This window comes from Urocampus carinirostris, chromosome 1, assembly GCF_059441175.1.
Source record: "Urocampus carinirostris isolate Australia breed hairy pipefish chromosome 1, RoL_Ucar_1.0, whole genome shotgun sequence".
In the NCBI taxonomy this organism is placed as follows: Eukaryota; Metazoa; Chordata; class Actinopteri; order Syngnathiformes; family Syngnathidae; genus Urocampus; species Urocampus carinirostris.
In genome coordinates this window covers 1335349-1361316 of record NC_142349.1, presented here as the reverse complement: position 1 = coordinate 1361316, position 25968 = coordinate 1335349, and the positions used below count along the sequence as shown (strand labels likewise).

Below are 25968 nucleotides of genomic sequence, written 5' to 3'. Positions count from 1 at the left end.
GAAGTTAATGAGTGGAGTTTGGGTCGGGTTTTAATACTTGCAGGCCACGTCGGGTCGGGCTGGTTTTTCTAGGCTCGATCTTACCTCTAAGCTGGAGTAAATGTTGTGTAGCCATAAAACAGTTATTAAGGGTAACATTGATCCAAATGTAGCACAACTAAAGGCCAATACACCGTCATCCACTGATAGCAACGTAGTGGACATTGTTTACAACAGATGTATCAAACTTGATTTACATAGGGGCCGCCGGAGTAAGGGTCTGGGGAAAGTTGGGCAAAATTGGGTTTACCACAAGATAAAACATTTAACTGTTCTCAAATATCTTTTTTAATGCCAAACTAAATTTAAAAATAACTTGAAGAATTAATGTGAAAATCAATCAATCAATAATACATGCATCCATAAATTACATGGGCTGCACTAATATTAAAGAGACAGAGTATAATATTTGACCACTTCATTATCTAGTGCACCATAAAATCAATGCTACAAATCTCATAGAGGAATACAAACTACTGAGACTCAAATTGACCGAACTACCCCATTTTTATTTCCTTGTTTTGGCCAGCCTTTTGCAAGGTTTTTGTTTTTGAGTACTTGTTGCACCAAGATGGCGGACAATTATGTCAGCTCAGTCTAGGTGAGGCTAATGTTATGTAAAATAATTTATAATTTCTCAACCTACAAGTATTTTAAAACGTGCAAGTTTATATCATAGTTCATGTATTTTTGCTTAGGATTTAAATCAATATCCATCCATCCGTAATCTGCACCACTTATCCTTAGTAGGGTGGCGGTGGTGCTGGAGCCCATCCCAGCCATCTTCGGGCAGTGGGCAGACAGCGAATGAGGAGGACCTCCCAGACAAGATGCTTTTAACTGTTGTTCCTTTTTGAGTTTAAACAACGAAAAAATAAGCAGTCATTTTATAATGCAGCTATTGTTTCTTGCATTCTTTATTGCATCATTTTTGTGTGTTATCTGTTTATTTATTTTTAGTACTTCCAGTTACATGTTATGTTTGCCTCACACGTAAATCCGTTTATGTTGTCCTTTGTTCTGTATTGATTGGCTTTCCTTATATTTTAAGTGATCTTGTTTTTTGTTGAATCAATCTGCTTGACTTTTGCAACTGCCTTTTGTTGTTTGGCAATTTAATCATGGTTGTATCATCTCAGATTTGTATTGACCCTATTGAATTCACACACTCATTTATTTTTTTCCTTGGTGTACATTTTTGAGTGTCCAGGATCCTAAAGCCCAGTGCATACCAACCACATAGGGAATTTGGCATTTTGGTTCCTGCGTGGGTTCAAATCCTGACTTCCTGTGCGGAGTTTGTATGTTCTCCCCGTGCTTGTGTGGGTTTCCTCCGGGCACTCCGGTTTCCTCCCACATTCCAAAAACATGCATGTCAGGTGAATTGGCCGGTCCAAATTGTCCCTAGGTGTGAATGAGCGAGTGAGTTGTCTGTCCCCGTGTGCCCTGCAATTGGCTGGCAACCAGTTCAGGGTGTCCCCTGCCCACTGCCCGTTGATTGCTGGGATGGGCTCTAGCACCCCCGCAACCCTACTGAGGATAAGCGGTGCAGCTAATGAGATGAGATGAGGTTACTTAACTTAACTTATGCCCTCCACGTAAGTACGCGTCTGTTTGTCCGTCTCCGCATTTATTTTGACCCAGAACTCAGCTAGGCTCTACCATGTTTAACCAATCAAACATAACAGCCTCTTCAGATGACCATATTCATCTTCAGGGGGGGGAAATTTTGTTTACGGATGAAACAGATTGAAAATGACGCTTAGAAATAACAACTATGAAAACACAAAAGAGGAGGAGCATCAGTAATCATGATCTCATCAGTATCATGATTACTGATGAGATGCACCTGAGCCTGCTCCTTTGGCGCCAACTGCCTTAGACGCTGATTGGCTACCTGTCTCTTTTTATACCCCCCGTCTTCATATAACCGGTTGTCAGTCCGTCTACGAACTTCAGCTTACGCTAGGCAAGCTTAACGACCCTGACTCTCTCCTGTTCTGATTCCCGTCTGTTTCCCGGCTCCGACCTCTTTTCTGATTTCAACCACGATTTTTGCTCCCCCTACTGATCTGTTTTTCCACTCTCGACACCACCATCGCTCGCCAAGGAAATACCACTTCCGCGTCTGAGCAACCTGTAGTAACAGATTTAAATGATTATTGACAAATTGCTTAACCAATGAAATTCCCAACATAAATATGTGAACATCTACGGTGTGCATTTAAATCAGAGCCGAAAGTAAACGTGTGCAACGACAATGATGATTGAGTTTTACGCACCATTATAACGCGCACTGTGCATAACCATTGTCTAAAATAATGTCTAAAATAATGGGCCAAGTAAAATACACAGTTGCAGAGTTTTTATTGCTGCAAACTTGAGGTTTCCAAATGGCCACTTTTGAGAACGGCTCACCTACTATAAGAAAATGCGTAAAATACAATGTTTAGATTTTCAGGTTCTGATCAAATTTGACAGGGTACTAGGTAAGGCTTCAAGCTTTTGTCTGAGCTGTTTTCCAGCTAAGATGCCCATGCTACACTTATATGCAGGCATTAAATTGCAAAAGAAAATCAGACGAGAATAAAAACTTTTTTATGTGTGTTCCAACTCTGATTACAATCCTAGTAGCACTTAGTGATTATTTGGGACAAAACATAAGAGCCTTTTAAAAGAGACCAAAACCGTTCATATTCTCCAGACGATTTAAGAACTTTGAGTACGTCTTGGATTGTGATTTTGCGAATTTTACAGGAATTTTAAGGGGTTTAATGAAGCAAAAAGTTTGGACTCTACCTACTTGCTTTGTAGCAGCATCTGATAGGTTACGAAGTGTCCACAGACAATTCTGAATCAGGCGATGACTCGACCCAGTAAGATGCTGACCCAACGCTTGCATACCTCCTGAGGACATAAAATACAATTTGCCAGTTTTTAACACCCCCCCCATCATTCCATTTTACATTAGTGTTATTCATACCAGCTTCAACTATGGCAGGCTTGTTGCTTGGACATACAGAAAGTACTTTGAGTACTCTGCTGGTAGTCCATAACAGCTTTTCATAATTGTAGTTCCTCATGATGAACACCAGACCCTCTGGGCCCCCATTGGCGAGTATCATTAGCTATTAAAACAAGGGAGCATCACCTCAATAGTTAATAATAATCTCTTAACTGAAATATTTAAAGATCTGATTACCTTGCTCTCTTGGTTGCCATAAGACAGGAGCTGTAGACAGTCTGTGGTAATTGCAAGAAATTTAGGGTTGCTCTTCTTTAGTAGTGGTACCATCCTCTGAAGGCCATCAGCAAGACGTACAGCCATCTTTGCTCCGTCTTGATGCAACAGCAGGTTGTGAAGGGTGGTTATGGCATAAAATAAAACTGACTCCACAGGTGAACTGTGAAAAAGAGAGAATGCCTTTAAGTTTTTTTAACCAAGCAGCCTCATACCTATACCACTGGTCAGGAATGTGTGGCTCGCAAGCCACATATGGCTTTTTTTATGAGTGCCTATGACTCGGAGATAAAATGTTCTTGTGCTTATTTTCTCTGTATTATTCCAATTGACGTGTAAAGCAGAGTTTTGGAACACATGTAAATGAAGCAACTTTTACATCATAGAGGTTTCGGTCCAGTATATATAGGGCAGAGTTTCAACTACCATCATATCAACAGCCTGTATAAAAGATATTTTGGCAAAATTCCACAACGTCTCAGAATTTGTGGAAATAAATCACCCAGAGCAACTTTTGACATGTCGGGCTATATGATGATGTTTGCTACAAGCATTTCCAAACGATCATCAAAAGCCAGCAAAAGCAGTCATCATTGGGTCAGCTTTTCCAGAAACGCAAAGCGAAAAACACAATCTAAAGGTCCTTCTACTTACAAATGTTTTAGGTTACAAAGTTACTCCCAAAACCGATTATATTCGTAAGTAGAAGTACCACTGTACTGAAAGGTGAAGCCCTTTGATTTAGTTTTACTTTTGTATAATGACAATAGAACCATTGGTACAAGCGTTACGATTTCCGCCTCGGGGTTGGGGAGGGATAAAGTCCATACCACACGGGTGGGTGGGGCGTGCGCGTTGAAGTAAATAGTGGCTCTTCGCTCATAACTGAAGCTGAGTGTGCTTTTGAAAAATGTTGTTTTAATTTTGTACAATGACAAGAAAAACATTGACTCAACTGCTATTATGTGTTGTGTTATTAGTAGATCGATAAAAAAGTTATAGCTGCATCGGTAGTGACTTTCATCTCGAGGTAAGTTTAACCCTTTGGGGGATTTTATGAAGATACGACGTTACTTCGCATATTTTCCATTTTTGAAGGTGGTTATAGTCCCTTCTAACCACGAAAACTGATGGATTTCTGTAAATGACAAAGGACCATTTTTGGTGGGTGTGCTTTATGACCTGGTGCATGTTAAAAATACGGTATTTTCAAAAATAAAGTTCAGTTCAAAACACTGATCACTGTACCTCAGCATGCAGACAAGGGCTGGTATTCCCCCGGACTTAAAAATGGCCTGCAGTCCTTCGCTCTGGTGTGACAGGCTGTGGAGAATGCTTGCAGTGCAGCAGCCAATCTCTTTGTCAACTGCCATTGTCATAGCGCGAACAACAGCTCCTACTAAGGGCGGAGACTGTACTAACACTCGGCGACTGGCTTCCTTGCGAGTGAGCTGGTTGACAATCATGGCTGCCTTGTTCACCACTACCTGGTTAACGGAACAAAGATTGTTAATGAGGATAGTTGTGAGGGTGCCAAACTCATTTTAGCCTGGGGGCCACACGGGAGAAAAAAATCTTCTCTCGAAAGTGGGACTCAATGAATAAAATAGAGAAAGAAAGAGGAGAGAGAAAGGGATGAAGAGAATTCAAGTCAAGTCAAGTCATTTTTATTTGTATAGCCCTTAATCACAATTAGTCTCTAAGGGCTTCGAACAATAAAGAGTGAGAAAGAGGGAGCAGAGAAAAACAGAAAGAGAACACGAGAGGGAAGAAAAAAAAAGAAAACAGTAGAGAGAGAGAGAGAGAACGAGGGGGGGAAAAAGAGAGAAGGGGGAGAAAGAGAGAGTGGGAGCAAGAAAGGGATGAAATTAAAAATAGAAAGAGAAAAAGAGGATTAGGTGAAAAAATAAAGAAAATCTAAGAGGGAAAGAGAGAAGAAAAAAAGAGAGAGAAAGAGAGAGAAAGAGTGAATGAGAGAGAGAAAGCAAACAAAAATAATTTTTGAGAGAAAGGGAGACGGAGACAGAGAGAGAGATGCATGTAAGAAAGGGAAGATGAGAGGAAAATAGGTGAGAATTTGTAGGAGCGCTCGAAAGAGAAAAAAGGGAGAGAAAGAGATTAAAGAGATAGAAAAATAGAAGAAAAAGAAAGAGAAACAGAAAGAATATAAAGCAAGATATAGACAAAAGGGGAAAAGAGAAATAGAGAATAATGAGAGACAGAGAGAGAGAGAGAGAGTGAAAGAGAAATAAAGAAAAAGAAAGAAGTAAAGAAGAAGAAAGAGAGAGAAAAGAGAGAAAAATAGAGAGAGAGACAAAGAGAGATTAAAAAAAGAAAAAGAGAAAAAAAGATAAAGAGACAGAGAGAAACCTGCAGCTTGTTTTTCTCTTGCCGTTCTCTCGTTGTCTCGTGAGTCTGATTCAATTAATTGGTTGGCGCCATCTGGCCCATAGGCCACAATATTTGACACCCGGTTTAGAGTGTAGAAATCATTGGTCAAGAAAATGTAACATCAAATACCGGATCATCATCTGCAAGGAGCTTGATGAGCTCAGGCACGGCTCTTGTGGCCAGCTCAGCGTCATCCTGGTAATTTATCAGGTGGACAATGGCCGTCTTAAGTAACTGTGAGGGCTCGGACAGTTTCTGGACATTGCTCTGTTGTGTGGAATCTGTTTGGACAGGAATGGCCGCCTCTCCCTCCACCAGTGTCTCGGGAAACATGGCTGCTCTGACACGCTGGGCCCTCGTAAATGAGTACTGAGAATCTAAATCTGAAGAAAAAATGAAGACACAAATAATCTATACTACCCATCCAGGACAAAGAGGCATACATTTAAAAATGCCTACACAAAATCGCTTTAATAATCAGGGAGGTTAAGCTTATTTAGCTTGCATGGTAAAAAAAAATATCACAGGGGCCAGACTAGTAGATTAAAGAGAAAGAGAGAAAGGGAGAGGGAGAAATTAAGAGAAAGCAAAAGGAGAGCAAAAGAGTAAAAGAAGAGAGAGAGACAGAAAGAAAGAGGGAGCACAAGAGATAGAGTAAGAAAAAAAACAAGAGAAAGAAAGAGCAAGTAAGAGAAGGAGAGAGAGAGAGAGAGAGAGAGAGAGAAATTAAGGAAGATCAAGAGGGAAAGCAAAAGAGACAAAGAAGGAGAGCGCGACAGAGAGAAAGAGAAATACAATGAAAGAGAGAAATAAAGACAGAGAGAGCATTGCATATATTTTTTTAATAGATTAGTTTAATATATTTATTTCTCACAATTAAAGCCAAATAATATTAGTTCCCTGTGATTGGCTGGCAACCAGTTCAGGGTGTCCCCTGCCCACTGCCTGGAGATGGCTGGGATGGGCTCCAGCCCCCCCGCGACCCAAATGAGGATAAGCGGTTCGGCTAATGAGATGAGATGAGGAATATTAGTTCCCTGGTTTAACTACAAAATGTGATATTTGATTTTGTAGTATTACTGTGGTTGCATATTTTAGTATCTTTGTAGTATTTCTGCCGTCAGATATTTGTAGTATTTCTTTAGCCTTTTGCAGTATTTCTGGAGTAGCATTTTTGTGTATTTCCGTAGTAGTATTTTTGGTGGCGTGTATCTCTCAATATTTGTATAGTATTTTTTAGTATTTCCATAGTCGATTTTTTTGTACTATATCCGTAGTATTGTTGTAGTAGTATTTCTGTCATAATATTTCTGTAATAGTGTTTTGGTATTTCTGTAGAAGTGTATATTAGTATAGTAATTTTTGTATTATTTTCATAGTAGTTTTTAGACTTTGTTTAAGACTACTGTAGTTGTATTTTTGTATTTAAATGTCACTGTAGTTGTATTTTTTTAGGATTTTTCTTGCAATATTTCTGTAGTAATACATTTGTACTTCAGTAGTAAAATAAGTTCATTGTTTTAAGCTTCAAGTTTGATATTTAGTTTTGTAATTTTGTAGAATTTTTGTTGTAGTGTTTTTGTGTAGACAAATGGGGACAAAGTTGGCACCAAAAACGTTTTGCAGTGGTAGAAGTATTTTGTTTACTTTTATAAACATTGTCATTCTACTTTGACCATTTTCGTTTGGCAGGCCAGATGAAAAGGCCTGAGCATGTGGCCCGAGTGAAGTAATTGGCCCAGCCCAGGCCTAACACAATGAAGAGTATGGATTTGGAAACTTGTGATGCAGACCTTGTTTTATCTGAACATTTTGGGTTGCATTTCTCATCTCACTTGTGTCAACCCCCCCCCCGGAACTCGAGGGAATTACTTCAGTTCATGACAGATTGAAATGTCAGCATAAAGCAGGACTAACAGACCTTAAAATGAACGCAGCAGCTAGGAGTTATAAGCATCAATTGCTATGAGTGTGTGCAGCACATTGAGGTGCAAGACTCTGCTGATTCCAAAGGTAACCAGCCTTAACAATCATCAGTTTGCAGTTCGTCTCACCCTGACCAATAGTACACATAATAATAAAGAAAAAAGACTTGAATAGAACGAATGCTCTGTCCTCTGAGATTCGATCTTCAACCTCAGTGGAAGTGTCAAAATCTAAACTTAAAACACACCTATATTCTATAGCTTATGAATGACCTATATTTCATGTTGATGATTGATGTCTGTGTATTGTCTGTTGATGCCCTTGCAACATCTATTGGCCTGTCATCCTGAAAGAGGGATTACCTCATGTGCGGCCCCTTTCCAAGGTTTCTTCCTTTTCTTAATGCTGAGTTTTTTACTTTTTCCATGCCCTCATGTAGGTTTCAGATCAGGGGCTTGTTTAATGCAGGGTTCAGGAGCCTATAGCTCACGAGCCTGATATGGCTCTTTTAATGAGTATATCTGGCTCGGAGATAGAATAAATGTGCGCAATTATTTACTGCTTTGTTACATGCGAAGCCGAGTGAAGCACATAAGAAACATTATAGTCTTTAAGTATGGTTTGGTACCCAGAGCAATTTGACTGGGCGAACAGAAGGAAAGGGCATAGCTATACACACAGTGCAAGGTTAATTTGTTGGTATCCACGTTTGCTCGCACCTAGAAACCATTGTTTAGGACAAAAATGATAGTCAAAATGAGCCAAAATACCTGAGTAACAGCAGGAGGAAGACAAATTTTAAGTGTTATATTTGCATTGTTATGGGCACAGGCTCTGTCATTATTATTATTTCGTAGATTTTATCAATTCGTCAAATGTCACACAGTGAAATCAAATCTGATGATAAGGTTTTGTTGAATTTAGTATTAAAGTATATGGTATGGCTCTCTCAAAATAATTATTTATTTTTGCTTTTACGGCTCTCTGAGTCAAAAAGTTTACCCCTTACCCCTAGTGTACTGGTAGTCTGTATTCTGTACAGCCCTTTGAGACTTCTTGTGATTAAGAGCTATACAAATAAACATGACTAGACTTGACTGCATAGCACATATACCTCGCAATGTTGAGGTAACTGTCCACTCCAAGCAGTCAAATCCAATATTCTGTCGGCCCAGAGTTTGTGGGCCATTTTGCTTGTGTTCACTGAAACAAACCCCACCTCCCTATCAGAATGCAACCAAAAAACTGAATTTAAGCAGCATTTTAGTTGGAACTACATCAATTTCTCTACTAACTCATTTTAGTCATATCTCTGAAGCTGTTTTGACTAAAAGGCAAATTCAAATAATTCAATCGACAATTAACACATAAGCCTAAAGAGATCAGTATTCCTACCACTACCTGTCTCGAGTTGTAAATTTTTGACATATATTTCTCAAAATCAATCCGTGATTGTGCACACTTGGACGTAATCTGTCGGCATTATACTATGTTGTGTAGTAAATATTTTACACAGTGCACTAGATTCTCGTGAATGCAACTAGACCATGTTTTTGGGGAATTGTTTTTATGAGTTTAATATTTCAAGACTTTTAGGTTAGTTATACCAGCTTTATAGTTTTCTGGTATTTGTAGTGTTTCTGAATGACCATGAGTACATTTTAAAATCGTCTTCATATCGTGAATCCCAAATGTTTAAGCTTTCCAATGATATGTGGCATGGCGTATTTCAGTGACTGGTGACATCGTGAAGACACGCCTTTGTTTGTTAACAGTCTGACGGCCTTCTGGCGGGCAGTCGGCACGTTAAGGGTTTATTGACTACTAGTCGCAATAAATGCGAAATGCATAACAGAAAATGGTTCTTACCTGTTGGACTGTCTTGCTCACCAACTGCTCCTGTGGTGGTTAGTACAGTTGCAGCAGCAGTACTACCTGTACTGCTAGTGTACTCCTTGCTGCCACTACATCCAGTACTGCTGTCATCATCACGCACTGTTGTAGCTGCTGACTGAATGCCAGAATCTGAAGCATAGTAGGTCTGTTGCCACACAGCCACTTTCACCACACTGTCTGCCTCATTCACTGCATAAAGTAATAAACACTGTAACTCAATTTCGGATATAACAAACTTCATTACCATTGACCTAAAGTGGGGTGCGTAGTCCGATGTAAATATTTTCTGTAATAACTATGTGTTAACAATGCCCGACTAAGTTCAAAGAGCCTTGATATATTCTAAGGAGTCTTAACAGGTATATGGTGTATATATATATATATATATACATATGGTATATATATCTCATCTCATCTCATTAGCCGTACCGCTTATCCTCATTAGGGTCGCGGTGGGGGCTGGAGCCCATCCCAGCCATCTCCGGGCAGTGGGCAGGGGACACCCTGAACTGGTTGCCAGCAAATCGCAGGGCACACAGGGACAGACAACTCATTCGCTCATTCACACCTATGGACAATTTGGACCGGCCAATTCACCTGAAATGCATGTTTTTGGAACGTGGGAGGAAACCGGAGTGCCCGGAGGAAACCAACGCAAGCACGGGGAGAACAAACTCCGCACAGGAAGTCTGGAGCTGGATTTGAACCCACGACAGGTTCCCATGACATGAACTGTGCCGCACAAGCGCTAACCACTGCGCCGCCGTGCTGCCCATATGGTATATATATATATATATATATATATATATATATACATATGGGCGGCAGTAGCTCACGAGGTAGAGTAGGTTGGTAAATGTGAAGCACATTGTAAAGCGCTTTGGGAAGTCTTCATTGACTTGAAAAGCTCTATATAAATGCAGATCATTTCATATGGTATATTTTTATATATATATATATATATATATATATATATATATATATACATATATATATATATACACTACACAAGACAAAAGATTTCAGTAGCTTAATTTCATATAAACGTTTTATTCATTATAAACCACATAGGATTGTATACATACTTACTTTGCATGGACATCATCTCTGTCCACCTGCACCTTTTCTTTTACTGACCTCTGACCTGTAAGGAAAAAAGTTAAATCCCATTTGAAAAGTTTGAAAAGCAATTTCCAGCACATGAATGTTTTAATTTCTCTTGTAATGTTTTCTTTCTCTTGTTTTTTTCTTACTCTATCTCTTGTGCTCCCTCTTTCTTTCTGTCTCTCTCTCTTCTTTCACTCTTTTGCTTCCCCTTTTATTATTTTTCTATGCAACAAGCTGATTCTCAGTTTAGTGATCACAGTATTTTGTTTTCTGTAATTATATACACATTTGACTAAAAATAGTAGGAACCCTAGGAGTGGATTATGTCTAATGTTGAATAACATATCCACTTTAAACACAGATTTTATGGACCAGATAAAGAAACTTTTACAATAATAGTACCAATACCAGCACCAAACTCTTTCAAGAATTAAAAAACAAACAAAAAAACAGTAGCTTAATAAGCATGATCATTTGTAATAGAATTGGCAACTAGATACGTAAATGTTCACACGAGTTTGGCCAGGGAAAACAAACAGTTCATTATACAAATTAGTTTATTTTAAATGCCCGGCTGTTAACCTGCTACATCTGGTCCTGTTTATTTGTATAGCCCTTAATCACAAAGAGTCTCAAAGGGCTTCAAAGACCACAGATTATTGCAAACCACAGACTATTATGACACCATCCCCTGATCTAAAACCTACATGAGGGCAAATAATACACAGCTATTGTCAACAGCCAATGCAGGTTAGCTAAAATCGGGGTAATGTGATCAAACTTTCTTGTCTTAGTTAAAAGCCTCGCTGCAGCATTTTGTACCAGCTGAAGGCTCTTGATTTTGGACTTCGGGAGACCGGAGAGTGGTGCATTACGGTAATCAAAACGGGAGGTAACAAACGCATGAATTTGTGACAACTGTGTAACTAACGAGCAGGGTTGGGAAGGTAACTTCAAGAATGTAATCAGATACAGTTACTAGTTATCTATTGAAAAAGTAATGAATTCTGAATACCATCATATCACAGTGACGTAACTTGATTACCTTATCATACTTTTAGATTACTCCAATATTAAGGATACTAAGAAAAGACAAAACACACCTGAAATAAATAAATGTATTAAATTTGGTTTCAGATAGATGAACAATGTAACCTTGAAAAATATTTGGAAGAAACTAAGGTCAGGTTTTTGTTTGTAGTCCAACTAAAGGTAGTTAAATTTTAACAACGTAGTATAGTTTGTTAAGCAAAAATTAAACTTTTGCTTTCAAATGGCATTCCGTTTTAGTTCACATTAAAAGCACATTAGGATCCAAATGCTGTTTTAAGCACATCATGTGTTCACTTTCTAAATTCCCAAAATACACTGGGATGCCTTGTGTCCAGGTTCATGTATCACTTTTTTAAGTGGAGGTACCAAACCTCTTGACCATTATTTTCACAATATACAGTAACAGTAAAATGATTGTATAGTCATTTTAAACACCAATTGCAAAATACAAAAAGAAGACAATCAATTATATTTACAAAGTGTCACTGAACAGGTTATTAGCGCTGCCCTCACGAAACTGCAGGCACACGCCAATTCAACAAAATGAGTGCAACATTGAAGGAGAAGTGATTAATATTATGATAGACATAATTTGTCTATCGGTGCATAATTTATATGTAAATATTGTTTAATTATTTAGATTTTGTGTTTTTCCTTTAGTTTAGATTAAAACACTCCAATTGCTTCAAAAATTAAAACTTCAAAACCAATGTTGAGGAGTCACCCCCTCTGCCGCTGATATGTTGTTTTTCTTTGGACACACGATTTCATTGTACACCAAATTAAGGCACCCAAAAACCCTTATTTGGTCCTAAATTTAAAAGTCCACATTACATACCGCAAAATACAGTGGATTACCTTCGGAATACATACAGTATCTATAGGTGTGCATTAATTCACAAGGTTTTACGGTGTACTACTGTATTCAATCACTCTATCACCGCTTGTCCAAATCGCACTACATTGCAAGCAACAGCATTTGAATCCGGGTCATGATAGTGAGGGCGCCAACACTTAACTGCTAGACTACCAATTAGACAGGTGACATATTAAAAGGCATTAGAACTTATCCGATTATCACAATATTTTTACCCGGCCGTCACCTTTGCATCAATAATGTTGCAATAAACAGAAGCATTAAATCTTTCAACACAATACTTTACAAACGCTTTTTGGTCCGTATACATATCAAACCATACCATTACTGTTGTATAAGTGGAGGGACTGTTTTACCAAGGGGTTGGAAACCTATGGCATCTCAGGCATATATTGCTTATTTCATGATAACATGTGACTCAGAGATGAAAAAAAATGCGCAGTGTCACACATGTGTTGTCAAGACAATACTTACACTAAGGGTTATGTCCAGTATATACAGTATAGGACACAATTGTAACTACAGTTACACTAAATAATTAACTTTTTTCTGGAGAGCAGGTTTGGTGGTTTTGTTGAATTTTGTTTCAAGTCTTATGGTGAAATATTTTTGCTTGTATGGCTCTTTGGGTCAAAAAGGTCCCCGAAAAACAAAATAAAATTCACTATGTAAATCAGTGTTTCTTGCACCGTAAAAATCGTGTGATATAGATAAGCTCTCATGCCTTTTTGTATGTTTCTACCACATGTGGTTGCCACCTAAGTTGGATATCATTTGCAAACAATGTTTTTTATTTTAATCAGCAACACTAATCGACTGATCAATCATTGCATTTTATATGCCTCAAGTCAAAAAAAGAGCTCAACGGTTATAGACTCTAACCGTCGTGTCTATTTCATGCGCCTTACAAACCGGTGCGCCTTATGAATTATAAATATTTGACAAAATACTATTTTATAGTTTGGAAAATACAACAGAAACCAGATGGATGCAGTTCTATTGTTGTTTTAAAACAGTAAAACAGTGGATGTGTTGTCGTTTGTTTTAGGATTCAATGACTGTTTTGTCAAATACAACAGTGATTTCATTCCATTCTACCGTCTCCATACAGTCGACCGCAGTGCTTCTCAAAAGGTGTAGGGAAATATGTATTTGTATGTAGAACACAAATCCTTGTATTTTTTTTCACATTTTAGACTAAAACCTATCACTTTTCAGTACAGTTTAGGGATGAGCTATTTACACTAGATATGTTAGTGTGTGCAGTGGTTAGCACGTGTGAGGCACAGTTCTAAGGTCTTGGGAACCTCCTGAGTGGGTTCAAATCCAGCTACCGGACTTCCTGTGCGGAGTTTGTATGTTCTCCCCGTGCTTGCGTGGGTTTCCTCCAGGCACTCCGGTTTCCTCCCACATTCCAAAGACATGCATTTCAGGTGGATTGGCCGGTCCAAATTGTCCCTAGGTGTGAATGAGCGAGCGAGTTGTCTGTCCCTGTGTGCCCTGCGATTGGCTGGCAACCAGTTCAGGGTGTCCCCTTCCCACTGCCCGACGATTGCTGGGATGGGCTCCAGCACCCCCGCGACCCTACTGAGGATAAGCGGTGCAGCTAATGAGATGAGATGAGATGTTAGCATGATTGAATTTGTCACTGCATTACCTTCCAGTCACATACTTCTTGATGTCTTCTATAATCCATACAAAAAAGCAGTGATGTGGCCTCCTGAGAAAACTGAAAGTGGGGCAAATTGCTGTGCAGCGTCAATTATGGCTCTGTAAATTGGAGCCCCTACCTAATTAAAAATGAACAGATGGGGGATTTAAATTGTCATGGCAATTTTACCACCAATTGCTTCACAGAGCTTTTTCCTTACAAATGTTCAAGCACCAACCAGTCCCATTAGTCCACTCAAAATAATTTAATTCATTTATTAAATAAAAGCATTTAAAGTTAAAGCAGGTCAGGTCTATTATGACTAATGTACAGACATAGCTATATAAAAAAGCTGTGATAATCCCACGTTTACTCTAGGTATGGAATTTCCAGCTCATTTTATAGAACCAGCTCTTTCGGCTCTGTTTATTGAAAAGATGGCTCTTCCGATCTTTCGTTATTGCTTTAATTTAGTAGATATATTATCAATTATTTTGTAACATTATGTACAAAATGACTTAATATTTAATCTGAAAAATTCTTTACACTACTAAATTATAGCATGTATATTTTTATCCTGCAATGAACATTTTACTTAAAAGAAATTTAATGCCTGCCCATTTTAAAGTCAGGCAACACAGCTACCCTGAAAAGAATGCCAAAATAACATTAACATTTCAGTGCAACAATAAACTATGAAAGACCACGAATTGTCTCGGATTACTGGGATCACTGTTACATAGATTAACCCGATTTGTTACAAAAGGCCTTATGAAACCAGTATGTTATTGACTATGAAAAGAAAGGACAACTACATTACTTTTCCTTTTGAGGTAAAAAACAACTGGAATTTTTAGATAAACATAAACCAGGGGTCACTAAGGTAGTGCAGCCAGTGAGGTATCTCTCAAGGACCACATGGTTAGCCTGTCTATCAGTTTGTTATGTAAAAGTTATAAGATAAGATCTCAAGAACCTGTAAGGAGTTGTAAAGTTTCAGCAAAGATGAACAAACACCATCTATGACTGGTGAACTTTTAAATAAGGCGGGTGGACACAACAACATAAAAAAGGGCCCTGACTACTAAAAGAGAGCATTGAACAATGATTGAATGTGAAGTATAAGGTCTCAATACTATAAATTTAAATTATTTGCATGTAGGACTTGACTGACATTTCTTGGTAGAAATATAACCGACTACTTGAAAGAAATATATTTTGGAAATGAATGCCGGTTAGATTCAGAAATTTGAGATTCAGATAAACATTATTGTCATTATTGTACATATGTATACAGATACAGACAGTAATGTTGCTACATCTGACTCACAGTTTCCGTAAATATATAAATATAAGTATATGTAGTAATGAGTTGGAGTATTTTGAAAAGGAATACTTTGCAACAATACAAAATACTTGTAGGAGGATCATATGATACACCAAAATATTGGGATGTGCAGTAGTAAGTAAATGAGTACTAAACAGTAGTACAAGAGGAGCAGCTGAACAGATGTGCAGAATGGGCAGTCAGGTATACAGGTACATGTTCACTATACAGTATCAATAGAATTAAAAATTTAAATCAAAAATCTTTTCTAAATGAAAAATAAAAATAAAAACAGATGTGCAAATAAGCTGCTGGTTGGGCTTACTATGCGTGGGATTGACTGTTTAACAGTCTAATTGCCAGGGCAGGCAAAGCTGTTGCAGAACCTGGTGGTCCTGCAACGCACCTCTTCCAGTGATGCAGTGTTCACAGATCAGATGAGTTTGTCTGTGACTTTCACCCCTATAAACTTGGTGCTGCTGACCACCTCCAAAGCCTTGTTGTTGATGAAACGTGTGGCATGTTTGCGCGGTTTTCTGCTGAAGTCAACAGTATCTCTTTAGTTTTGTCCACATTCAGGACCAGGCGGTTGTCTCTACACCCGCCCACCAACTGCTCTACCTCCTCTCTGTGTGCCAGGTTGTCATCCTTAATGAAGCCCAACACTGTTGTGTCATCCGCAAACTTCACAATGTGGTTTGTGGCAGAAATTAGGACGCAGTCACGTCTCATCAGGGTGATCAGTAGGGGGCTCAGGGCATAGCCTTGGGGGCAGCCCATGCTGGAGGCGACAAAGTTGGAGATGTTCTGGCTAAGCCTCACTGACTAGGGTCTGTCAGTTTCAAAAGGGGGTGTTAAAGCCCAGGAGTCTCAGGAGAACTGTTTTGATGTTGGTAGGTTATGAGGAAGAAGAAATAACATTATTTTCTTCCGTTATTTCTCCTGGTACTCCACCTGTGTACAATAATCCCGTGGTGTGGAATCCGGGCTGCACCTGCTGCCATTCAAGGCACAAGATCCTGGACAGGCAGCAAAATCTTGTTGTGGTTACCATTAAGTTTCAAAATTCGGTAAAGAGTTCAGCTCGGTCCATAGTGCTGAAGCTTGGTCTTCTGAATATCAGATCACTTGCTTCCAAAGCTTTACTTATATATCAAAGCGGCGCTGCCACGAGCGGCTGCCTTTTCCAGCAGCTGTCCTATTGTTTTATTGTCTGCTCCTATCTTCGGTGTTTTTTCTTCCCGTTTTGACAACTACACTATGGATTACTTCTATCCTATGGACATGGGTTTTAACGCACAAGAAATGCGTGTATTCAAGGAATTTCAACACCTTGCCCTGAAGAATTCTCGTGCCGGCGTGATGAAGGGGCCTACCGTGGAGGAAGAGCCAGAGCTAGCGAAGCGGTTAGCGGCGTTATAAGTCTTCGGTACCATCCGTAATCATGGTAAATGCGAACTCACGACCAAATAAGATCATCGAGTGCTGGTGGAAAACATCAAAGCGCACAGGGAGCGCAGTTGCTGTGTTTTGCGGAAACGTGGCTCACGTTTAGCATTCCGGACGATAACGTGTAGCCACCCGGAGCTACGCCGCTAAACACAGACACGAAATCCGGGGGGAATCGTAGCGGCGGCGGACTTGCTAGCACGAGGTGGTGTATCCCTGGATTTTCACAAAGAAAAGTTTTCCATCTGCCGCAGGGATGTTGAATTTTTGGACTGGCGTGACGTCATCCACTTCGCTACAAGCACCCCTAGGGCATCATGTTCATCTGTTAATAAACAACGGGGTAGACTGCTGGAAGTGTGAATTTCCCTACGGGATGAATAAAGTATCTATCTATCTATCTATCTTATAAATGGATTTATAAGTGATTACGATCTTAACCTAATTGGCCTTTGTGTGACATGGTTGAAACCAAAGTTTATATCGCTAAATGGGGCTTCTCACCATAACTTTGTGAGTTCGCGTTTGGCACGGCCTTGGAAAAAAAAGTGGCGTGTTGCTCTTATATCGGAAAGCAAGCTGAAATTTACTCCACACAGATTGTCACTAGGGCCAAACGAACTACTTGCCTGCTTGAACTGTTTTCAGCTTCACTGGCGAAAGATCTGTTTGGGATCTTAGGCCCTTCAGTTTTAAATATGAATAAAAGATCACTGTCCGCGGGTATTGTTCCAGTAGCCTTCAAGCCTTCTGACTTTAAACCCATGCTTAAGCGACCTAACCCTGACCCGGAAAGCCTATGTAAATATCGGCCAGTGTCAAATCTACATTGCGGATTTTGACCGTGTATTGTGTTCTGCATTCTGATTTGCTACACAAGAGGGATATGCTTTCAATGGCCAGCAAAGGTGTACTTCTTGGCCCGATAATGTTGCTCTGGAGCCAAATGCCTGGTCTTTGGTGCTCCCTGGTGGATCCCTGGCGCTTTTTCAAAAATATTTGATAATGGAAAAATACATGCTCTCTGTAGGATAGAACCGAAAGGTAAAGGCAGTTTTCGATAACGTTAAGATGATGGGAGCAAAGTAGAATGTAAATTGGATTGAGTCCTTAATCCATACAGTTGAGCAATAAAATGGCAAGATTATTTTTAAAATTATAATTTGTTGCTTTTTCAAAAAATACATTCATATAGCACATTACTTTTATTCTCCCGGAGCATGGACAAGATGGGAGTACGCAGTGGGCGGCAAAGTCTCCTGATCAGCGTTGTGGAAAGCTGAGCTCAATCGAATACGATTCCTGATCTAGGTACTACCAAGCCAATCAAACCAGTTCAGGTGGGGGCGTTGTGGAGTACTAGCCCGTAACCTCTGCTCATCAAGGGGGACCCTGGAGCATATCCTCAGCTGCTAAGCGAAAGCCCAGGGGGAGAGGCTCTACCGTTGGGGCTGTGACCAAGTCCTGAGGGCCATCATGAACAACCTCAACATGTCGGATTGACCACTGCAAGAGTCTTCACCCAGTAAAGAACTCCATCGCTTTCATCGGCTCGGCTGAAGCTACCATTAGCTGCCAGAGCTACTTCACCTGGCTTGCAAGCCACAGCAAAAGTTGACCTAGGCATGTAACTGAAATTCCCAGAATCAATTGCCACCAAAACATTGCGGCCTTACTCGCAGCTCGTCTCTGAGGCCTCCAAGCACATTGCTCTCTTGTAACTTACTGTACCATGGGATAACCCTATCAAAGAGGCCAATGGCTTTTTATGGCTAAATGCAAGCACTTCTCAAGCACTTTCAAGCTATATTTATAAAATTTCGCCAGTACAGACGCTCCCCTACTTACAAAACGAGATACGTTCCGGACGATTGTTCTTAAGTTGAATTTGTTTGTAAGTTACTTCAGTGCTATATTTTGTATGGAATGTATGTTTAAGGTTTATATATGTTCAAGGCTTGTAGAAGTAACCTGTACCGTTTTGTACTAAAAAAATAAACATTTAATAAAATAATATGCTCTATAAAGATAAATAAAGTCAAGTTTAACTTACTTTTGGAAGATGAGCCTCAACCATATTGAATTGATGCCCGAGATATTAAACAATACTAGACAATTCCCGCGGCAATTGTCAGAGTTGTGATTGATCTGGCAGATGTTGGTAGAGAACCGGTAGCGTTGAGTTGTTAGCATTATGAGTTAGCATAAAGTTTTTAACTCAGAGAGATGTAAGTGTAATTTTTAACTCGGTTCTGTGGGGGGACTCCGCCCCCCACACACCCCTGGTACTGGCAAGTTTATTTCAGATGGGCCCATAATCGTTAGCAACAAGGATATGCCTTGTGGATGTCTAAAAATCACATTCAAGGTCATAACATAGTAATAACAGTGTTATTACACTTTAAAAACTTAAAATATACATGTTCAAATAGAATGGGCCTTTCGATTTGAATTGGTCCACCCGGAATCCATTGAGCCTATTCATTTTGCTGATTCGTTAGCATGTGGCCATTAGCATACATTTTTAGCATGAAGCAGTTAGCATTTAACCATTAGCATCACTTTTAGGCCTGTAGCCATTAGCATAACTCATCAACATGTAGCCATTAGCATAGTTTGTAAATATGAAGTTGTTAAAATAAAGCCATCACTAAAATTTTTGAGCATGAAGCAGTTAGCATTCAGCCGTTAGCATCACTTTTTAATATGTATCTATTAGCAAAACTTAACATGAGTCCATTAGCATAATTTGTAAATATAAAGTCGTTAAAATATTGCCATTACCAAAAAATTTTTGCATGAGGAAGTTAGCATTTAGCCGTTAGCATCACTTTTTAGCATCCAACCATTAGCATAACTCATTAACATGAGGCCATTAGCATAATTTGTAAATGTGAAGTCATTAATATATTGCCATTTCAGAATTTTTTTAGCATTATGAAGTTAGCATTTAGCCGTTAGCATCACTTTTTAGCATGTACTCATTAGGATAATTCATCAACATGAGTCCATTAGCATAATTTGTAAATATGAAGTTGTTACAATATAGCCATTCCCAAAATTTTGGGGCATGAAGAAGTTAGCATTGCCCACAGTGTTTACAGCTAGCTTGCACTAATACTTGGGCTGGCTGCACCAGCCCAACCCATTGCAGACATTGTTCACAACTAGCTTGCGCTAATACTTGGGCTGGCTTTGCCAGCCCAACTCGTCACCAATAGTTTCTAGAGCTAGCATGAGTAGGCATAGCTTCAACCTCTCATCGCCAATACTTTCCACACCTGAGGAAGCATGCTCAGAGGATCCTAGTCCTCTTTGGATCTACCTATCATTGTGAACAGACATTCTCAGTTATGAAGTTTAATAAATCCAAACATAGATCCTCTATGACTGATGACCTCCTCTCAGCTGTCCTTCGCATAGCCACTTCAGACATTCCGCCAGATTTCAATGCCCTTGTTCAAGCCCAGAACAGACTGGATTATTCTCACTGAAGAGGTAACATGAGGTGGAGAACATTACAAGTTATTGTTTGTGGAAATTAACAAGTTAAAAATAAATTGCAGTGGTTCAATGATTGTTTTTCTTATTTAACCAATACACCACAATTTCACATAGCCTAATATAAATATTTACAGAGTGCTATATTCTTCTGATTATCAGCATCAGCTATTCAAAATATTTAATTTGAGCATTTTACAATGAAAGAAAGTTGGTGGCCCTCTGACACAATTCAGGTTTCTCATGCGGCCCCTGATAAAAATTAATTGCCCACCCCTGATTTAGATGCTTTACGGTAGCGGCCCTCCTCTGCTCTGTAAGTGAGCGTGTGTGTGTGCGGCACTGAGGAGAGATCGGTGTTTTAACCCAGGCAACGAAACACACGCGTGCGATAAATGAACAAATCATGACGGCTCCTCGAGCGAAAAAGTCTCGTTCTTTCCAGCCAGCGTGGACAAACGAGTGAGGCTTTGTCCAAAAAATGACTGTGCTGTTTTGTGCATTATGCCTCGAGAGCGTTGTACGTCGCACAGCAAGTGTTAAACGTCATTACGAGACGAAACATGAACATGAATACAAGGATGACTCTTTGTAAAGTTGGCTCAAACTACTTCCCCAAAAGTGTGTATTTCTAAACCAGATGGTATCACGTTTCTGTTTCAAATACTGGTACCGCCCAAAGGGGCGTTTTCTTTCTTTCTTTGTTCTGCCTATATGAAGGCAGTTTGGTGGGGGAAGACCCCCCCAGAGTTAGGAGCGCGGCCAAGGAGACTGTCGTAAGTTCCTCCTCTTCTGCCCCCTCCTCCCCATCTCCAACTGCAGTTGTAAAAAGTCAAAATACGTGGTGTATTCTTCTAGCGTCAGAGGTCGATTTAGACCCCACAGTCTGACAAGGCGGAGACATTAAAATGCACTGTGTCCAGGTACAGCAAACAAACACAGACCCTGAAAACCATTGTCACTGCTAAAAACACCACCACTGAAGCAAGCTATCACATTGCTCACTGAATAGCAAAGCACAGAAAACCATTTACTCATGGCGAATATTTTAAAGAAGCGTGTGAGTGCGCGTATGCGTGTGTGCACGCGCGTGTCTCCTGCTTTGCTGCTGTTATTTCAAGTTTTGATAGTTTCTGCAACAAGATATCCTTGACGAATGGTATTGTAGCTGTCCATAGCTCTTGTTTTTTGATTGTAGTTCATTGTTAATGAAGAATAGTTGATTCTGGTTATTTCTTGTGGCAAAACATTAAAGTCATAGATGGCAACAGGCCTTTCTACTTGTTATTCACATTCATTTTTTAGTTGATTGATGAAGAATAGTGAAGATAAATTTGTCAGTTATAGCAGTGTTTTTCAACCAGTGTGCAGAGGCACACTCGTGTGCCGTGAGACCTTGTCTCATGTCCCGCTAAAATTTGCCCAATTTTATCTTTCCAAAAAATCGGGCCATTATTCAGTATTTTTGCAATCTTCAGACGTGGAACTGTAATAGTCATCCATATAAGTAGATTTTTATACACTTTTTATGTACTAATTATCTGCTCTTGAGGTAGAACAGTCCATTTAATAACTTAATTTGTTTAACAAATCTGTTTAATATTGCACTGTAAAAAATAAAAACATAGCGCATCATTATTTTTTTAATTTTAGTATTTTCTTCTTTTCATGTACTTATTATCTGCTCATGAGGTAGTACAGTGAAATATTTGACATAACTTCATTTTCAAACATTTTCAACGGACGGTGTGCCTTGGAACTTTTTTATAAATAAGTGTACCTTGGTTCAAAAAGGGTTGAAAAACATTGAGTTATATGATTAAAATGTATATCCAGTTGTATATTTGGTGTAAAATTATAGCTCTGTTGGCTATTAAAAAAATGTTGTGCGAGTCATTAATCTTGGTGTGGCACACTGAGTTACGAGGAAATTTGAAAGTGGCACTCCACACCAAAAAGGTTGCTGCTGGTGTAAAGTGTAAAAAAAAGGCGAGCTGTTACATTTAAAATGAAAGTAGAATGAGAAATATTGATGCTGTTGGGAAAATGGTTGGATCGCTTTTTTCCTGTCACTTTCTCACAAAGGAGGATGTAACCTAACTCTTGAAGCTCATCTTCCAAAAGTAAGTTAAACTTATCTTTATAGAGAATATTATTCCATTGAATGTTTATTTTTTAGTACAAAACAATACAGTTTACTTATACAAGCCTTAAACATCCTTACATAAACTTTATACATTTCATAAAAAAAAAACGAAATCCAAAACAACTGACAGTGGCTAATTTCAAAGAGTATACTGGACTGTCTCAGAAAATTAGAATATTGTGATAAAGTTCTTTATTTTCTGTAATGCAATTAAAAAAACAAAAATGTCATACATTCTGGATTCATTACACATCAACTGAACTATTTCAAGCCTTTTATTATTTTAATATTGCTGAATTTGGCTTACAGCTTAAGAAAACTCAAAAATCCTATCTCAAAATATTAGAATATCATGAAAAAGTATACAAGTAGGCTATTCAACTAATCACCTGAATCATCTAATTAACTCGAAACACCTTGCGACGGTTTCCTGAGCCTTAAAAACACTCAGCTTGGTTCAGTAAACTAAATCACTGCTGATCTGACTGCTGTCCAGAGGACCATCATTGATACCCTCCATCAGAAGGGTAAGACACAAAAAGAAATTTTTCAAAGAGCAGGCTGTTCACAGAGTGCAGTTTCAAAGCATATCCACAAAAAGTCTGTTGGAAGGGAAAAATGTGGCCGGAAACGCTGCACAACCAAGAGAGATGACCGCAGCCTTAACAAAATTGTGAAGAAGAGCCGCTTCCAGAATTTGAGGGAGCTTCAAAGACAGTGGGCTGAAGCTGGAGTCCAGGTATCAAAAGCCACAGTTCACAGACGTGTCCGGGAAATGGGCTACAATAGCCGTATTCCCATGGTCAAGCCACTTCTGAACTCAAGACAACGGAAGAAGCGTCTGACTTGGGCTATGGAGAAGAAGCACTGGACAGTTGCAGAGTGGTCCAAAGTCCTCTTTTCAGACGAAAGCAAGTTTTGCATTTCATTTGGAAGTCAAGGTGCCAGAGTCTGGAGAAAGGCTGGAGAAGAGCAAAATCCAAGTTGCTTGAAATCCAGTGTGAAGTTCCCACAGTCAGCAATGGTTTGGGGAGCCATGTCAGCTGCTGGTGTTGGTCCACTGTGTTTCATCAAGTCCAGAGTAAATGCAACTGTGTACCAAGAGATTTTAGAGCACTACATGCTTCCATCTGCTGAAAAGCTCTATGGAGATGAGTATTTCATTTTCCAGCATGATCTGGCACCTGCCCACAGTGCCAAAACCACCAGTAACTGGTGCACTGACCATGGCATCACTGTCCTTGATTGGCCTGCTAATTCCCCTGACCTGAACCCCATCGAGAATTTGTGGGGTATAGTTAAGAAGAAGATGAAAGACACCAGACCTACAAATGCAAATGAGCTGAAGGCCGCTATCGAAGCATCCTGGGCATCAATAACACCTCAGCAATGCCACAGGCTGATTGCCTCCATGCCACGCCGGATTGATGCAGTAATCCGTGCAAAAGGATTCCCAACCAAGTACTGAGTGCATCAATGGACATTTTCAAATGTTTGATTTAGTTTTGCTGTTATAAAATTATTTTTTTACTTGGTCTGAGGAAGTATTCTAATATTTTGAGATAGGATTTTTGAGTTTTTTTCAGCTGTAAGCCAAAATCAGCAATGTTCAAATAATAAAAGGCTTGAAATAGTTCAGTTGATGTGTAATGAATCCAGAATGTATGACATTTTTGTTTTTTTAATTGCATTACAGAAAATAAAGAACTTTATCACAATATTCTAATTTTCTGAGACAGTCCAGTATAGATGCTCCTCTACATACGAACATTCGAGTTATGATCAACAGAACATACAAACATTTTTTGGGGATGTCAATATATATCCGGACATTGCTCTAAGTTAGATTTCGTATTGTGCACCTTTTGCCAAGTATAGTACAGTACTATAGTGCTTCTTTCCGCCGCTACTGGCGTGTGGCGTTGTGAGAGCTCATCCAGCATCCACCCCGAAGAAGAAATCCAGCTTGCTTTTCCTGTCACAGTCCCAGTTCACGTGTAAACATACTGTACTGTATGTCCAGCGTGCTAAAAATGTTAACATTATTATTGTTTGATATCTCGTGCATCCATTTAATATGGTCGGTGACAAGTGTAAAGAAGAGGCGAGCGGTTTCATTTCAAATGGAAGTGGAATAAGGAAGCTTGATGCGATTGAGAAAATGGTTGGATCGCTTTTTTCTCGGCCACTTTTTACCATGGAGGAGGAAGTAGTAGTAACTCTTGAGGCCCATCTTCCAAAAGTAAGTTAAACTTTGCTTTAATTATCTTTATAGAGCACATTTTTGTATTAGAAGTTTATTTTTTTTAGTACAAAATAATGCAGGTTATTTATACAACCCTTAAACATGCTTAGAGTATTTAAACCTTGAACATACTTATACAAACCTTAAACATACATTCCACACAAAATATAGTACTGAAGCAACTTACGAACAAATTCGTCCGGAACGTATCTTGTTGTAAGTAGGGGAGTGTCTAACATAAAGTGGCACTGCCATATGAAACATACTGCTCACAAAACGCTGTGAAAAGGTGAAGCAACTTAAAGCTGTTTTAACAGCACAGCAACACTTTTTCACGAGACGCAGAGTCAAATGAACTAAGGCGAGATTCGAGGTCAGGACGCTCCTCGCTAAGCATTGCAAACCTTTCACACAGGGTGAATGCAATAAAGACTGAATAAAGTATGCCAGGCAGAATAACCAGCCCTCACACATTATAAACTCACAAAATCTAGCCCGCTTTCTCAAACATTAGCACATCCCTGCATTATTATAGCCCATACCTGTCAACCTCCACGGCTCCATGCCCGTACAAACTGTCGTATTTTGCCGTACTAAATACAAAATAATCGTACACCATATTTTGTTGTTTTCCGGAATGATGCATGATGGGAAATCCCCAGCCGGCAGACGCATGCGATTGACGAATTTGCGTTTTTCTGTACAGATTTCCTTGGACGTCGTACTCGTCTTAAAATGCATAAAAACCGTACTGGTTGACAGGTATGATAGCCCCCCAATTCATAGTTCAGGCCCTTTTGGTGACTGAGACGATATGTTATCTTTCTGGGCCCCAAAAGCGCCAAATGCCTCCTCTACTGTGACACTTGCCATAGCGCTCTTCACAGAATGTTGAATGTTTGAGTGAGTTAAAGGAGCAGGGCTTAGCGACAGCTCAATAAGATTGAATGGTAGGTCCTCAAGTCAGACAAATCACTGTTATAACATCTAATACACAACGAAACTCTTGATTTCAAATCGAAGAAACATCCTGCAGTAATATTGAAACTCAATTCAGTCCCTTTTGCATAAATATTAGATCAATGCAATGAAGAATTGGTGAATCCTAATTGGTGCCGA

The 25968-nt window shown here is 39.3% G+C and overlaps 1 protein-coding gene across 5 annotated transcripts in view; it reads right to left on the bottom strand.

Annotated features, from left to right (window-relative positions):
* Window positions 1-25968, bottom strand: part of LOC148373206 (junction plakoglobin a-like) — a 109460-nt gene that overhangs the window by 44305 nt on the left and 39187 nt on the right. For 3 of the 5 annotated variants that reach the window (XM_088333087.1, XM_088333096.1, XM_088333078.1), the window contains exons 2-8: window positions 10583-10637; window positions 9467-9682; window positions 5801-6054; window positions 4529-4767; window positions 3242-3443; window positions 3023-3167; window positions 2843-2946 (exon numbers count right to left, since the gene is read on the bottom strand). In XM_088333087.1, coding sequence (XP_088189213.1) covers window positions 2843-2946; window positions 3023-3167; window positions 3242-3443; window positions 4529-4767; window positions 5801-6054; window positions 9467-9682; window positions 10583-10598 — 1176 coding nt within the window. In that variant the 5' untranslated portion in view covers window positions 10599-10637. Of the gene's footprint in view, window positions 1-2842; window positions 2947-3022; window positions 3168-3241; window positions 3444-4528; window positions 4768-5800; window positions 6055-9466; window positions 9683-10578; window positions 10638-25968 lie in introns of all 5 variants that reach the window. The other 2 variants (XM_088333105.1, XM_088333149.1) reach the window with 2 other exon arrangements.